General features: G+C 40.3%; 1 protein-coding gene across 1 annotated transcript in view; it reads right to left on the bottom strand.

Moving 5' to 3' along the window:
* Positions 1–2,756: 2,756 nt before the first annotated feature.
* Positions 2,757–16,997, bottom strand: part of LOC102798301 (protein bicaudal C homolog 1-like) — a 58,612-nt gene continuing 44,371 nt past the window's right edge. The window contains exons 10-21 of the mRNA XM_006783686.2: positions 14,764–14,968; positions 13,036–13,197; positions 12,640–12,812; positions 12,395–12,536; positions 10,420–10,573; positions 9,046–9,205; positions 8,847–8,886; positions 8,501–8,655; positions 8,149–8,311; positions 7,647–7,810; positions 7,218–7,317; positions 2,757–5,913 (exon numbers count right to left, since the gene is read on the bottom strand). Coding sequence (XP_006783749.1) covers positions 5,786–5,913; positions 7,218–7,317; positions 7,647–7,810; positions 8,149–8,311; positions 8,501–8,655; positions 8,847–8,886; positions 9,046–9,205; positions 10,420–10,573; positions 12,395–12,536; positions 12,640–12,812; positions 13,036–13,197; positions 14,764–14,968 — 1,746 coding nt within the window. The 3' untranslated portion in view covers positions 2,757–5,785. The remainder of the gene's footprint in view (positions 5,914–7,217; positions 7,318–7,646; positions 7,811–8,148; positions 8,312–8,500; positions 8,656–8,846; positions 8,887–9,045; positions 9,206–10,419; positions 10,574–12,394; positions 12,537–12,639; positions 12,813–13,035; positions 13,198–14,763; positions 14,969–16,997) is intronic.

Here is a 16,997-nt window from a genome sequence, read left to right as displayed (position 1 = left end):
AGAACAATATGTGAAGCTGTGGACTCTGTTGGTCTTTTGACGGGGATGCTGCCAGGATGCTGAATAAATGCAGGGTTGGTTAGTGATAAAAAAAAAAAAGACTTCTTTCTCTGCAATTTAGCTGTCCCTCTCGCACCCTGTCTCTCACAATAGCACATGAAATTGAAATTAGTCACGCTGGGCAAAGGGAATGATTGCAGACTGTGCTGCACACACAACTACCCATAGTGCAATTGAATAGACTGATATTTTGCAACTAATAGCTTTTCTCTAGAGCTCTAATATCCTTTATGAGATTAAATGTAGGTGAATTTGTTTCTGCTGAATCCAGATACATTCTCTTCATGATGGGACCATTTTCTTAGATAAGACCTAGATTTAATTATAGGTGTGATCCGTTTGTCATGTCAGCAATTGGCAGCAGACGGCAAAATGAATGTTTTCATAACATCCTTCCTACACATTACCCCGTGAGTTTCTCACTTGTACATACCAGTATTTACATCCCATTCAATATTGTGATGTTATAGAAACCACAGGTGCTTTGTAAAGCACCTGTGGAAATTGATGACAGAGGAGGAGAAAGTGAACGAGTCACAAGCTGCCACAGACCATAGTTCAGTGGCACCACCTGTTAAAGGGCTCATTTGAGATGGATGAGTGACTCCCCCTGACTATGTGGCGAACAGCTGAACATTAATTTGCTGCCATAATCAGAAGAGAGGCCTGGAGATGTTTTTTTGGAGCAATAAAATAAAAACGACTGAAAACTGAATCACTTTCCATATGTCAGGTAATATACAGCACTTTGGGAATATGCAAACAGCCACAGGCAAACGCATCATTTTCTTTCAAGTTTGGACATTTCCCAAACTAACTTCAAAATAACAGCTATGATATGTATTAGAGGTGGCGAATGACAATGTGCTGTGCTGCAAAGAGTCTCTCACGAATAAAATGCTATTTTTATAATTTCTTTACATTTTATAATCTGTTGCTGAGTAACCATTTTCCACGCTTTACTTGGGAAATGTCATTTTCAGTGACAATACTGCCCCCTTGAGGTTTTCCCTCTGCAAAGCAAAAACAGTTTTTCTAATCTTCTCATATTGACCAAGAAGCATCATCACTGCTGACTTTGTGACTGAGATCTCACAAAAACCCATATTTTATTTCACGGATGTGAACAGTTTTCTGGCAGTTAGTCGTGCAGAAATGTATTATTACTTTCATGCAAAACAAAGAAAATAAATTCTGTCCCCATACTACATTAGCCTGTTTATAAGGAGAGAAGACAACTTTAAATTTCTTCTCAAGTGTGTCTTGTACTGCAAATCCTCATTGGTTATAGATTCATTTTGTTGGATTAAGCAGATGCAGGTTAGACATCATGTAAGCACATTACCCTCAAACTGCAGTATGCAAATGTGTTTTTGAATGTGTCTTTACACAGACACACCAAGTGATTGCAGAATAGTGATGAAGGATTACTTTCAATTCAATTTATATAGCTCCAAATCACAACAACAGTCACTTCAGTGAAAGCACTTGGTGACAGTGTGAAGGAAAAACTCCCTTTTAACAGGAAAAATAACTTGAGCAGAACCAGGCTCAGGGAAGGGCAGCCATCTGTCATGCTGGGTGTGAGGAGTGGGAGACTGTGTTGAAGAGAGTCAGAGAATAACTAATGATGCAATGCAAAGTGGTGGATAAACAGAGTGAAAAGAGCTGATCAAAGAAGAAAGACTTGGTGCACGATGGGAAGCCCCAATGAGCCTAGACTAATGCAGCATAACCTAACTGAGGGTTCAGCGTCACCTAAACCAGGCCTAACTATTTTAAAACTTTTTTTTAGCCTACTTTTAACTAACTTCAGCTGGTCAAAATTACAAATAAAGTATGTATCCAAGGCGGATGAGTAAAACTCCTTTTTGTCAACATAAATCTCTTAATACAAGATAAAAAAGTGCAATTTCTTTATCTTTCTTTATAAGGAAGAAAGATAAAGGTTTTCTACATTTTCTATATGCAGTTTCTTTATCTCAGGTTTTCTACATGACTGTAAAATACAGAAAAAAGTTCTGGTAGCTCACTGTCCAGACTGTCCCATTTTTATGAAATGTTTTTTTTAATTTACAGATTATTATTATTATTTTTTTAAACTCAAACGTCTATAGTTGATCAAAGGAGCTTGCAAAGAAAAGCGTCTGGACTTCTTTAAGTTACTTGAAGACGTTTCACCTCTCATCCAAGAAGCTTCTTCAGTTCTTCAGTTCTGAAGAAGCTTCTCGGATGAGAGGTGAAACGTCTTCAAGTAACTTAAAGAAGTCCAGACGCTTTTCTTTGCAAGCTCCTTTGACTACGATGACCTGGATGACTGAGAACCTTCACAGACGTCTATAGTTGATTTAAAAAAAACAAAAAACAAAAACAGGAATCTTTCTGTAATTTGTTTATTTATTAGTTAATTACTTTGGTTTAGTATGAATGGCTGTGAGGAACTCTCCATCAGCAGGAAAAGTTTTACAATTTATCAAAATACAGTTAAAAGTCAAATTTTTTTCCTAAAGCCTTCCAGTGTGCTGGATTGGAGTCTTTGCAAGGTCGATTCTGGCCCTCGGGCTGCATGTTTAACAGCCCTTTTCTAGAAATACTGCACTGATACTGTGCGCCTGGACAGCCTGGTAGCTTCAGACTTGAGAAAGTTTCAAAACTCGACATTTCTGTCTTATGTGGGAAACAAAACCAAAAGGCGCTTTTGTTTGCATACATTTATTACCTTCATAATATCATTTGAATGTTCGAACAAACATTTTTTTTGCCTGCTTGACAGATTCTCTGAAAAGTTTATATCTGTACTACAATACAGTTAGAATAACAACAGCATCAACAGATGCCACAGTGAACAGAGCGTTGACCACATGGCAATGTTCATGCACGAATCCATCTCTGGAATATGGTGCAGAATTGTACGTTCCTCACGCAAAAACAATGACTGTAAAAATGAAAAGTTGTACAAAAGTTATGTTATACATCATTTCCTTAGTGGTTTACATTTACATTATAAATGTACCATTTGATTGCAGTACAAAGATTCCTTCAAATAAATCCCTTTGGGAATATTAATATGACTAATACAACAAATCAAAGACATAATTGTGAAACTATTCAATCAAGGGCAAAGACTAGGCAAGCTAGCAGTAAACCTTTTGACTTGGTGAGTCCCTTTACTGATCTGTGATCAAGCTGCAATAACACGCATCATCAAGGCAATATATATAAATTTGAAACATTCACTTGATGAGACAAGAACCTCTATTGCCCTCCGAGCAAACACATCCAAAAAAAAGTGAAGGATGAAAACAAATGTCTGCTAGGCAGGAACACGAGTCACAGCACTGGGAGAATCAGTGCTCAACATTATTTATCTATTTTCTTTTTAATGTAGTACCATGTGGAGCAAAAGCAGCTCCGGGTTTCCTTGTAGAATAAAGAATCCCTTTCTACATTAAGCTTTAGCCTTCTTCATCTTCTTTAAGACTTCAAAAAACAAAACAAAAACAAAACAAAAACAAGAATTTACCTGGTTTGCATAAGCAACCATGTCAGAATATCACTTAGTGTAGTGTTACTAACTTGACAACCACATTGAGAATGGCTCAAGTCAGATAGGATAGGATGCGAGATAGGACGGAAAAGTGGTTAAAAATGAGGGTGTTAAATCGCTGTAAATTAAAACAAAAAAGTGATAAATGATCAACTTCTTTGAAACGATACGAGGATTGCTGCTGCTGTCTGTCATAATTAAATCTGCTGAGATAAACGTTTACGCACTTGCAGTGATAATTTTTCAGAAGTGTCTTGTACATACTTTAAGAGTTTATACAGGTCTTGTTCATTTAAACTAAGAATATTACTCAGTCTTAGCTTTTAAACCTACTGTACTGCAAATATAAACAAAAAGGAAAAATGACTTCACAAAGAGGCTTTGAATTGCACTTGAAAAAAACGCTCCCATCATTGGAAGATGGATGTTCTTGTAGTTTAAATGCTCAGACATATTTTAAGAACATTACACAAAAAACATTTGAGTTATCCAAAGTTAATGAACTGCTGGAAAAAAGGATGTTTTCCTTTTCAAAAAACACATGACTGAACATAATCCAGGGCTACAGAGCAAACACAAGCTCTGGTGATAAACACTGCCGCTGCATGCATAATTCTGTTACTTTATTAAACACTGCTTAACCAGGTTTTGGGGATATTAGATTACATGACTGATAGTAGAAAATACCAGATTTTTATTTGTTTTCATCTTAGATCTCGCAGTCCTTCTGGTGACTTTAGTTCTCTATTTGTGTCTCGCAGAACTATTCATATGAGCCCATGTTGGCTGTGGGAAAACTGGTTCTTTGTGTGATGGCACTTCCTATCTGGAAAGTAAGGTCAGAACAAAATATTAGTGTTCTTAATGAAATTTCTTCCTGCTGAAAAAACGAGTTATGGATATTGGCACGTTTCACTATTAAAGGCAAGGCCTTGTTCTGTTAACAGGCCTCCTCTCCTTGCTCTAGCTGAAACTCTAAGCTAACAGAAAGATAAAAAAAGTTTCAGATGCACAGTAGACCAGATTGGAAGATTTAAGGCGCATGGAAGGGGCCACAGAGAGGCCATGACTGGCAAAAAAGATAAAACAAAAGACCAAGTACTATAAACAGAGAAGAAAAACCACAGAAAATTGCCTGTTGACACAATCAAAGAGGCCTACAAAGCTTTGCCTAACTGTCTCACATCTCTGCTGCTGTCTAATGGCACAGCCATGCTATGGCTCCAGAGACTAAAGGGCAGGAAGTAAAACTAAAACTTACAAGCAAACTAATTACAAAAAACAAAAAAAAATAATCATAGACGCTCATTCATGAAAATATAAAAAAATACATATGTAAACCGATTACCAATAAACATTCCACTCATTTGCCTAAGATGGTAATAAAAACTAAAAAATAAAATCATAATGCAAAATGAATACAAAATACTTATTTTTGTCTCGTCTAGAAAGAGAAACCGATGCTCAACACAAACACTGATCTCGGAGGAATGTCCACCAATCGAAACACTGAAGGAGTCAAAGGTCACAATGAGATTTACTTTGGTTTATGTGTTAAAGTTGATCAAGTCACCGCTTAGGTGCGCTGACCTATTATTACTTCATTTGGTGCTGTGCTAATGTCACTGGTTAAGTGCTTACTTTTGGCTTGGTAGAAAATGCATCTGTGCTTTAAGTCAATAAAAAAATGCATAGTTTCATTTCAATCTAAGGAATAAGGCTCTCACAGGCAAAAATCTAGTATTATTAAAGTGCATGTCACTGATACAAGAGCATAATACAAATGCAGGTAGTACCAATGTGTAAAATGATGTACTAATCATTCTGCCTGTTCCCTTGAACAAAAAGTGGACAGAAATACTGGACAGAACCAAAACCACACCCTTCATATATAAATGCTCAACAAGAGACTAGTGGATTTATAAGGCAATAACACTGAACTTCATGTATCTGAGAAATCCCTTTTTTGTTGTTGTTGGCACTTCAGGTAAAACTATGGCTTTTAAAAAAAAAAGTATTTATAAATGCGCTATATGGCAATGCAACTTTGCGAACAGTCTCAATTCAGCTGAAGCTGAAAAAGGGTAAACAACCACTGAAACCTAGACGCCACTCTAAGATGCTGGACTCTGGTCTTCTTTATGGACGGTTCTCCGCTGACTGGAGCTCTGGAGGCGCCTACCATCGCCCACTGACGCTGGCCATCTCAGCGTGAAACTGGCGGGAGAGGCGGCCGCTTGCCCCCCCTTCCAGGAAGGAGGACCTGATGGGTGGCTCAAATAGTTTCCTCCGATTCTTGTTTAGTTCTGTGGGCAGGAAAAAAAAAAAAAAAAAAGATAACCGCAAAACATCAGGAGCAGCAAAGGTGATACAAACATAGTGTTTAATGTGGGGTAACTTCCATTGTTGCGATGGGAATTGCAGCAAATCAAAGTAAAAATAAATATAACCGTGGAGAATGTTGCCATGTCTCTGCAACCTTCACTGATCTACAGTGACAAGAAAATTGGATTCAAAGCACTACAGAATTGCTCAGATCAACAAAACCCCTCTTTGTGTCCATCTGTTTTTACACAGCAGTTTGGACAAAATGATTTCATAAAAATGTGTCAAGAACACCCTGGCATCTCTCAGTTATTCATATGATAGCCGCAGTCTGTCGGTGCCAGCATAAACCTTCAGTATGATTACTGGAGACAGGCAGCTCGCTCCAGCAGCTCTTTTTACTGGCACACCAGCAGGAAGTTAAAACCTGGATTGCCTTGACTGGTATTCTATCTTTTTATGAGAAGCAAAAACACAGAAAGACAGACAGAGATGCGCAATATGCAGTTTTCAAGCTCTAGAGTCGGTCAGCGGAGATGAAAGTTGACCTCGACTTGGCTGAGGCGACAGGCAGCAAAACCGATCCTGGCCTTGGATCCCTCTGCTTCCTTAATAATCATAGTGCTGACCTCGACATTTCCCCTCATTGCCCTCGCTGTCAACCCTGACTCTGGTCAGACGTTTGTGAACTGAACATTTAAACAATAACCATGACAGGAAGCTCATGATCCCAACACAGACACGATTAACTCGTGCAGGCTATTATAATGTCAGTAATGAAGTGTGACGCCCACCACATTCACATTAGATCAAGTGTAACAACAGGGAAGAGTCTGCATCAGCATGAGACAGGCAGCTGGAGCAGCTGGAAAAATACCGAAACACTCATCAGAGAAGAATTTGCTTGAATCCCATTTATTGCTGCTGCTGCAAATTACTGCAGCATGTCCTCTCAGAAATTTGACCAGTTTAACTTCTATTCTGGCATGCTGACAACAAGAACCACCTATGAACTTTGAGATATGAACTTATTATTTATCTTTTGGACTGCTGGGATCCACTCCGACAAAACAATAAACATAAAAAAACCCATTAATGAAACTGCCTTCAGCAAAGGTGAGCTGGCAGAATGAAGCTTGTGCTGGTACAAGTGATTATCGGCACAGGAAAAGACCAACGCGGGTATCTCTGCGTTGTTATGCAAATGTTATGCAAATGTTTTATTTGCAGTGTCATGCAGCTGACAGCACAGAGGCAACGAAAGATAAAAAATTTTTTTCCATACCCGAGATAGCGAGCAGCATTTTCCTACGGGCACCAAAGGTGGTGATTCCCAGTTCCTTCAGGTCCTGGTCTGTGAGTGTCAGGAATGTCTGGAGGTCAATCTAGAAGCAGCAACGAGCCAGTTTAACAACCTTAATCTAGAAAAGATCTTCAAACATAAATGTCAAGACTAATGGTCATGTACATAATATCCTCCCTGCCATGCAAGCAGCAATATTTGATGTACGAATGCAATTCCACAGCTTGTTAAGGAAAAATTAATTACAGGGGGAACTATGAATGTAACGTAGCAACAACAAATAATGACAGGGATATTTCACTTTGGACAGAAGTAATGGTCTGGCACACCCACACTTCCATCCTTACAGTTAAACCAGGGAAGACGATGAAAGCTTGCGCGAAAAAAAAGTTGGTTCAGAATCAGGATTACCTCTTGTTGCTGGAAGACGTCCGTGTACTTCCCCAAGCCCAGTTTGCTGAAAAGCTCGGGCAGGTCTGAGCCTTTCAGAGACGAATTCAGGCTGCAGCCGTTTGTGCCCGTTACTGATGAAATAGAGTCCATGTAGTTGCTGCTGCTGAGGAAATGTTCTGCAGCTACACGACAGTTTAAAAAGAGACATTTCTTTCATTCAGTCAGGTAATGAAACAATGTTTAGCTTAAAGAGATGAACATTTGGACCATTTTGACTGAGACCATCTGTTCTGCAGATTAACTAGACTGGCAGCTTCACTAGACTTTATCTAACGTGCCAACCCTGAGTGCTATATTGAGTAGGTAACTGATTACTCTTACAAGCAAAACCATCAAATTCAGAGGCAAGAGTGCTCACAATGACATTTTAAATGTGGTTTGTATCTTTATCTTGTTCTCTTTCATTTCATTGTTAATCAGCATCATTATTTGAAGACAAAAACAACAAAAATTTACTGACCGGATTTGTTCTGTTTCCTCTTTGGGCTGCTGACGGCTGAGGCGAACTCTGTATGGCTTGCTAGGCCGTTGCTGGTGCCGTTCCTCTCACGCCAGTTGTCAGAGTCACTCCCGTTCCCCACGCCTTCCCGGCTGCTGGATCGAGACAACGACAGTGGGGAACCCTGAGGACCAAAAAGAAACAAGTTTAGACTGAATTCTGTACATCCCAATACAGAGCACAAACGTCTGTCGACTAAAACAACAGTCAGGCAAATAATGTTTCTTATAATATACACAATATCAGTAAATGCTAAGATATTGAACATATTGATCACGATAATGAAAGTTAAACACTTTCATTTATGTCTGACCTCGTATGTCGTACTCATGCTGGGTTTGTATGAGACGTGATTGGCTCTCCTTAGCTCCTTGATAGTCTCAGCTGGCATGGACTTTGAGAAGCCCAGACCACTCCAGGTGTTGGTCGGAGTGCGCACCTCAGTCACTACTGGCTTCTTCAACATAGCTGTGTGATACAGAAAAGCAGTGATGCAAATAGGTTTCTATAAAAGAATTATTGGGACACCAAATAATATTTAGTGTTAAGATGTTTTTGTGGCTAAAGAAATTAAGATTTTTTTTCAGGGGACTAAATTATATGTCACACTGCTAATGACACTGATTGCACTATTTGATGGCACAACAATGTCAACTCACCTTTAGTTGCCAGTAGCTTTTTCTGTTCATAGTCAAAAGCCTGTAAAATTCAACAAATGGTTAAAGCCAATAAAGCCACGACCTCTCTTTCCATGTTAGCTCTGTGTGTGTGTGTGTGTGTGTGTGTGTGTGTGTGTGTGTGTGTGTGTGTGTGTGTGTGTGTGTGTGTGTGTGTGTGTGTGTGTGTGTGTGTGTGTACCTGCATGTTGGCAAAGGAGGTCTGAGGTGCCAATCGGATTCTCTCCCTCTCGTTCTGTTGTGCTGCCCTTTCAGCTGCCCGCTCACTCCCCGGTGCCCTCTTATCTGCCACAGGACTGTCTGATGAGCTGGACTCCGTGTCCGAGAGGAGACAGTCAGAACTGTTGGAATTAAAACAGGCACTGTATCAGTAAATAACCTTTCTTCAGCTCATCATTTGCTGACGTGATCACTCAGGCTGTTAAAGAGGGCCTTTAGTAACTAGCATCTCCATTATCCCTTTTCCACTAGTATCTACTCAGCTCGACTTGCCTCGGTTTTAAGGATTTTCTATTTTTGGCACCAGGTACTTTTTTAGTACTTACTCAGCCGGGGTTCTAAGTGATCCGAGGACAATTTTGAAACTGGACAATGAGGGAAATGGCTATACAAAAAAAACAACAACAACACAGCGGTCTAACAAAAAGCGGCTGAGCCTCAACGGCCTCCATTATTCTATTACGTTTGTGTCGCATACAAATGACATCATGTGACTTTGCTATTACAACCTCAGTCACATAAGGTGCCTGACTCAATTCTAATAGAAAACGACTGAAACCGAGTCGTGTCTAGCAGCTACTCGTGGAAAAGTGCTCGCTCTCATGAATGCTGATGTATATTCGAATTTGTAGCAGCAGAGTACAGTTTTTGGACTCGAGTAATTTTGCATGAATCACAATTCAACACACAACGCTCCCTTTCATGCAACTTTCTTCTGACTGGCTGTGCCTCTCAAACAAAAAATATGAAGATCAGCTGGGCGGGGTTTCTGTGCTCACACAGCCAGAGCTGTGCACTTGAGATAACCATGTTAAAGATATCTCTTCTGACTGACATCAAACAGAGCCAAACCGCTAAACAGCTAAGCAGTTAAAACAGTCTGAAGCCTGAGCTTTCAGCTCAAAGGGCATTACTTGCACATTTGCAGACCTCATTATTTCAAACTTTGGCCATGTTTGATATTAACATCACAACTGTCAGAGCATCTATACGGAAAAAAACAAGGGAAAGTTGATGGATCCCACTGCACTATTGCAAAAACAGCTGATGTACTGGGATTATTATAAACATAGAGTTAGCCATCATAATAACAATGCTGTCCAGTATAATGTGTATAATGTACCACAGCTGGTTGCTCCAGTTTGGGATAGTCAGTGACTTTATGCATTATTATTGTTTAAAAATAAAAATCATCCCATTGTTTCTGGGCTTATCTTAATATCTGTAAAGAACAATATTTAAAGAATACTATCAAACTTTAGGAGCATGATCTGTAAAAGATTTTGGGAGAGATGCTAAAAAGTAACAACAGAAGTCATAAATGATTCAGACATACTGTAGATGGGAGTTCTTGGTGCCCTGCAGGAGCTCCACAGCCTGTCGTTTTCCTGATGATGTCTTACATGACGCCAGCATCTGTTTCAACTCACTTCCATTAGCGGAGTGCGAGGGGCTTCTGGGCATGCCCACTTCTACAAATGTGTCAGAGCCTGAAGGAATAAACATGGACAAATTGTGAATATTCTCTTTTTTCTGTGCAGACAAAATACACATAATGACAACAATAGCTGTAATACCTTAGGTTTCATCAATTTCAATTTATACCATAACACAGCCTGCACTCAGAAGTGACTGGGTCATTCAGTATGAGTGAGTATGTTTAGCCTGTGAGCATATGTACTGCATGTGTGCATGCATTCAAGTGTGACAGGTCTCACTTGAATTCTAGATTAATTAAAAACACACCAGCTGTGATTATAGTGCTTTTTCATCCGCTTCTCTGCTTTTAACCCAACAAGGACCTACTCTGTGCAACAGGATGTGCACGTGTGAGTATACAGGGGTCGCATACTGTAAAATAATATGATGTCAGCCACTTAAACGAAGTTCTCTGGGGTTTAATGTTTGAACAATATCCCCAGACACCTTCAACTGACACAGCGGAGTTAAGTTGTACGAGGCAAGCCAGCGCAAACACATTCTGGGACACAGGAGGTGGTAAGGGAGGGAGAGGAAAACTTAACTGGACACACCACGTCGGGGGAGGACAAACTTTAAAAACAGCGGGGAAAAACGAGACGCGTGAGAGTGAAGGTTTGAGGGGAAAACCGCGAGTGTAAGACACAGAGGAAACGAGGGCCTTTCTGAACCGCGAGGAGACCAGCAGTTAATCTGTCTCCACTCCAGTGAATGTAGTCAGAAAGCGTATGAGGTTAGGAGGACAGTATAGAGAAGTAAAACGTGGGTACAATAAAGGTATTTTCCTCAAAGTGGGTTTAAGGGTTACATAAATCTCAAGTGGAAAATCCTGATTTGGACATTTATGTTAAGTCTGCAAAGCTAAGGTCCAACAAACCTGAGCTGAAACTTTTAACAGCTCAAACATTTTGTCAGTCCAAGGCTGTAACAACACATAAATCATAAGACTTTGTTTATTATAAATGACTCGCCACAAAACGTGAACAATTGTGAATAAGTGAACACTTTCAAAATGACTTTCTAGCCAAGTTAAATGTTTTAATTAAAAACGGTGAAGATACAAATGAAAAATGTTCATAAAAATCTGTACATAACTTTTCTATTTTTTTTTGTGTCACCTCCAGGCCTTTACATTAAGAAAACCCCAAAACCCAGGTGGCTGCCTTTGAGCAAGCACTTAGTAACAGTGGGAAGGAAAAACTCCCCTTTAATAGGAAGAAACCCCTGGAAGAACCAGGCTCAGGGAGGGGTTGGGGGAGAGCGGCGTTAACTTGAGACAAACCAAACCAATCACATGACCTCCTTGGCAGAGAGAATTAATCGTATATTATTCTCAATAGCCATTTTATATAGTACACAGTCATACGCCACTTTGTTAGGTACACCTCTTCAGTTGCTTGTTACTTGTATCACATAACAGCAACTCAATGCATTTAGGTACACATGGTCAAAAGGACCTTGTGAAGTTCAAACTGTTTAAACAATGGTGAAGAAATGTGACTCTAATGATGTGTTACTTACTCCATCTCAAGTGTTTATTGAGAATAGTCTGAGAGGAAATAAACAATAAGCAGGAGATCACTGGGTGAAAATGTCTTAATGATGCCAGAGGAAAATAGCCAGGAGTGCTTGGATCTGATCCGAAACCAACAGTAACACCAAAATTGGACAATATGTAATTGGAAAAACTTTGCCTGCTCTGATGAGACTCAATATCTGCTGCAGTATTAAGACGGTAATGTCTGAGTTAGGTGTAAATGTGAAAGCATGGATGCAGCCACAAATCACACGTGTTCAGTGACAAGGACACTCTGCAATGATTTGAGAAATACCTTCGTCCGGGCTGGACTTGCTTGACCGTGGTTCTGATGGACTGTGGCCACTGGCTTCCTGGACTGAGTCACATGGAGCTGGACTCAAGACATTTTCTGCAATTGACGCCGTTGTTATCCTCCCATACACGGAGCCAGAGTGCTATACATGTGCATGCCCACACAAAAAATAAAAAATAATTATTATCACAGTCATTCAAAACGTAGAGCGAGGTGATACAATATAAAGTTGGTAAGGGCCCAACCTTGACATGTCCATTCAGGGTGCACTCAGGGACCCCGTTGGGCTGCTTGTCTATGGGGGCGAGGCCAGGTGGAGGAGATGGTGTGTTCGGTGTATAACTCGGCACACCGGACAGCAGGATGCTGCTCAGGGTGGCCTGAGTGGCAGGATGCAGCATCAGCTGGGACGAGAAGCCTTAAGTTTCCAAAATATCAAAGTAATAAGAAAAATGTTATAGGGCTTTTTATCATGTTATACATTACCTGAATTACCAAAATTAAAATAAAGATTAAAATCCTTACAAATGTCTCACTCTTTCACATCAAGCATGCATCAAGACACATAATTTGTGAATAAAAAAATAAATAAATTAAATACAGATTTACCATAAGAGCTACTGGCAATACTATATACAAACCTTGGGTGCTGGTGAGTGAACTTGGCCAGAGGGAGGGGGAAGGAGTGGGGTTACTGGGGCTTGGGGTCTGCAGAGGGCTCATGGAGGAGTTTAAGCTGTTCAGCACAGCGTTTGGGGCAGCAGAATTGGGGAGAGAGTGTGATGCTGTTGCACCCAGGAAGCCTAAAGGGTAACCAAAAGAAATTAGGAAAGAAAGGAGAAGACAGTATATGAATAGATCAGTGGTGGTCCCGGCAAAGTGCATTTTTCAAGCTAATCATAAGTTGCACTAAGAAAAAAAAATCTTGGTCTTCCAGCTATTTAACTGGAATTCCATCAAACTGCCATCAACCCAACAGCAAATGAGAGCAAGAATTTCTTAAATTTCTACAAGGTCATGGATGCATAAGTACACGTCTAGTGTGTCCTCATACCCAATAAAACTATGGTATCGAGAACACCAACAATGTGGTGCTTGGTGTCTTAACCCAAACGCAGTGTATGAAAACAGAAAGAAGCAGGTCTGTGGCTTTAACAAGGGGCTACTTTGGCTCCAGGAATAAGGCCAGGGATTCTTCTGGCACACTGGTCTGTAATCTGAAGAAGAAAAGCATGTAGCAATTACTAAAGGTCAGGATGTGGCCGTCCACAGCTTCACCCGGGGCCCCCGAGTTTAAATGAAACAGCAAAAAAAAGATTTCTACTGTACGGGCATTCTCCTGGCACACTGAGCTTTTTTGCAGCCAATCTCATTTTCTGGGGGGACAATCCAATCATAAACTGAACACATGCTCATCAAAACTAACAGAAGATATGCTAAAACATTTGTGCTAGGTTTTCCAAAATTATAACAAAAATAAACCCATTATCACAGAAAATTCTCAGCACAAATACATACTCAACATCTTGACTATCACATATGGTCCAAGTCAGTGGTAGGAGAAAATAAACACATTCCAGTTATATAATGCAGATTTGCTGTGGTTACCATTTGACATACTGCATTTATATTTAAATTTCCAACAGATAAATTGCAACAGATCTACTGCCAGCTAGTGCTTACAGGAATGAGCCACTTCCTGTCAGCTTATCCTATCTGCCTTTCCGACTGCCTCTGATATATAAATCATGTCCTAAATTCCATGTTTTTTTTTTGTTTGTTTTTTAAACGGACTGAATCTCCAAATTTTTTATCAGAAGAATGCAAAAATCTGATAACTGGGACTAAAGATTTGTTATACAATATATAAAGTCATCCATGGAAACAAAAATGTCCCCTAATCTCAACAGTTCTGGACTCTGTTGGGCTCAGATGTTGAGGTCAGCGCTGCAGACAAACTCCTACGCGATAAGAACCGTTCATCATCCTGTGATTCATAATCTCATAAATCATTCAAAGTGCTGCAACTACATGTGTACCGAGGTTATTTTCTGATGGCTGACTGATCAAAGATGTGCAGATTTGGACTTGCGTCCACACAGCTCCTACTGTAAAGGTCATATAGAGATGCAGTGAGTCACCAGCTGTGATTTATGTAAAGGGGGATTGTGTTTTTCAATTCAGTAAACCAATGAAAATTATTCTAAAAGAGACTACTCTGTGTTACACGCTTGGGAATGACACTGATTCATGAAGATATTAGTTCTTCTATCATGATACAATTTAATCTGTTGCATTTTGTGCACAAAATAAAAGGTAACATCTTATTATTTAGCATTATTTCTTAGCACGTTAAACATTGTCATTACCAAGATTACTCAGCCCCAGGCCAGCTGAGGCCAGGATGTCCAGGCCAACAGGGCAGATGAGAGATGGGGATGGACCATTAGTGCCGGCATTCAGTGCCACAGGGGGTGAGGAAGACACCACTCCATTGCTCTCGAGACCCAAGAGGAATTTTCGGGCTTCGTACATGTTGACTGCATTCCTCTCCACACTCTTGACTATCACAGACTGGGAGAGATCGAGAGAGAAGGAAGAGGCGATGAGAAACCGGTGAAAACGGGAACAAGTGGGATGGACATGGAAATAAACAGGAAACTAGGAGGCAGAAGAGAAAAGCAAGAGGAGGAGCAAGGGAGAGATAGGGTAGGGAATGTTGGTACCATAGATAGGGAGTGAAAGGGAGGCTGAGGGAGAAGACAAACATAAAATGTGAGGAAGGAAGAGGGAATTAAGGGTAGATTAGAAGGATAAACATTGAGGCAGTGTGGGAGAAAGAAGGAGACGGGGGAGGAAAGACAGTGAGAGAGACAGTGTTTCTTGATCAACATATCTGTCTGATATGAGAGAAGAAAATAAGAGACTGTAAAAAGAACAGAAAAACACAAAATTCACAATCAGATTTGGAATCATTGAAAGAAATGACTGGAAACCTTGCTTTATTCGATCTTACCAAACATCAAATATAAATCAAAGTGCTGGCTTTTTGCATTTTGCCAAAATTGAGCTTCTGAATTTTTTTTTTCAATCAGCGGTGAGTATCCCTGACACACGTGCACACCCTCCTCTACAGGACTGCCAAAATGATTGAAGCAGACAGGCTGTGGCACCCATTTGGACTGGCCTTTTGGATTATTGCTGTCACCTCATTAAAATGTTTAAGTGAAGGGTTCTTAAGAGGATCTGGGCTGGGTCGGTGTTTATACTGGCACTTTCACACCGGTCCCCGCAGGCCCGTCTGGTTTGGGCATTGAGCCCTGACTCAGGGTGGGACGTAGGCACCTTGATGAGCAGGTCAGGTTGAGGCCAAACAGTGAAATATGACTAGGAATACTACGTCTACAACAGCAGACTATTATAAACATTAGATCAATTGTATATACAAAAAAGGCGTGCCAAAGATTGAGTAACAGATTTCACTAATAGAAGCTACATTTAATTAAAGGTCATTGAGCTTAACTCCAAATTTCTACCTAATTTACCAAGAATGAAGCCACTTACTTTTTGTTATGCTTCAGCTTTTCCTACTAAAAAAACAGAGTGGCCCTGTCCAGCAGATGAAACATGCATGGCAGGCTGTGCAGAGGAGAGACTGCGATTCCCCGCTGTGGCAGATGCCGACTTGCCAAAACCTTTCACTGTGTTGGTACAGGGATCCAGTTTTTCCCTTTCTAAGTTTTAGCAGTGATGAAATATGACAAGGCAATCCATAATTTACTTCAATGTCATGCTGTCATTTGATGGAAAGTAACTGAAATGGAACAGTGGCTTATTTGTTTCTCTAGCAGTCGTTTTTTTCCCTTCTCTGACGCTGCATTTGAACAAGTAGGACAGCAGCTGTCTTTTTCTATGGGAGAAAAGGACACATTTTCATCTAAACTTTAATGTTTACTGGATGTTTGGCTTTTTTAATGCAGTCTATTATACATGTTGTGACTTCTTAAGATAAGACCACTGTGGAAACTGAGTGTAGTATATGCCAGATGCTTGAATCAATTATGAGACTGGCTGAAGGTTAAGGCATTCATCCACTTTGTTACTCATTTAATTAGTTCAGGTTTGCAGTGGGTGGTGGGTGGGGGGTTGTAGAGTGCATTGAAGCTGCCACAGGGCAAGGCATGAGTTACACCCTGTACAGGTTGCCAGTCCATCACAGGATAACCCCACATGCCCACACGAATACCTACGGCCACCTTAGAAAAACAAGTTAATTTAACAAGCGTGTCTTTGGACTGTGCACGGAAACCAGAGCACCTGGAGGAAACCCGCGCAGGCACTGCGAGAACATGCAAACTCCACACAAAGAGTCCAACAAACCAGGAGATCTAAACTCAGAACGTTCTTGCTGTGAAGCAACAGTGCTAAAAAAAATAAAAGTTTATATTTGGTGGATTTTTATGCTATAATTTTTTATCATTGCTGTAACATGCTGGCACTGTGTAACATTTATTCATGTAAGCAAGTGGTTCTTTTCTGTGTGCTTCATCTTCAGAATCTACATCTACTCTGTGTGCAACTATATGAGCAGCAAACAGCTGTG

Source organism: Neolamprologus brichardi, chromosome 13 (genome assembly GCF_056152115.1).
Source record: "Neolamprologus brichardi isolate AB-2024 chromosome 13, ASM5615211v1, whole genome shotgun sequence".
Lineage (NCBI taxonomy): Eukaryota > Metazoa > Chordata > Actinopteri > Cichliformes > Cichlidae > Neolamprologus > Neolamprologus brichardi.
The sequence above is the reverse complement of the archived record's forward strand: the minus strand, read 5'-3'. Positions and strand labels throughout refer to the sequence as shown.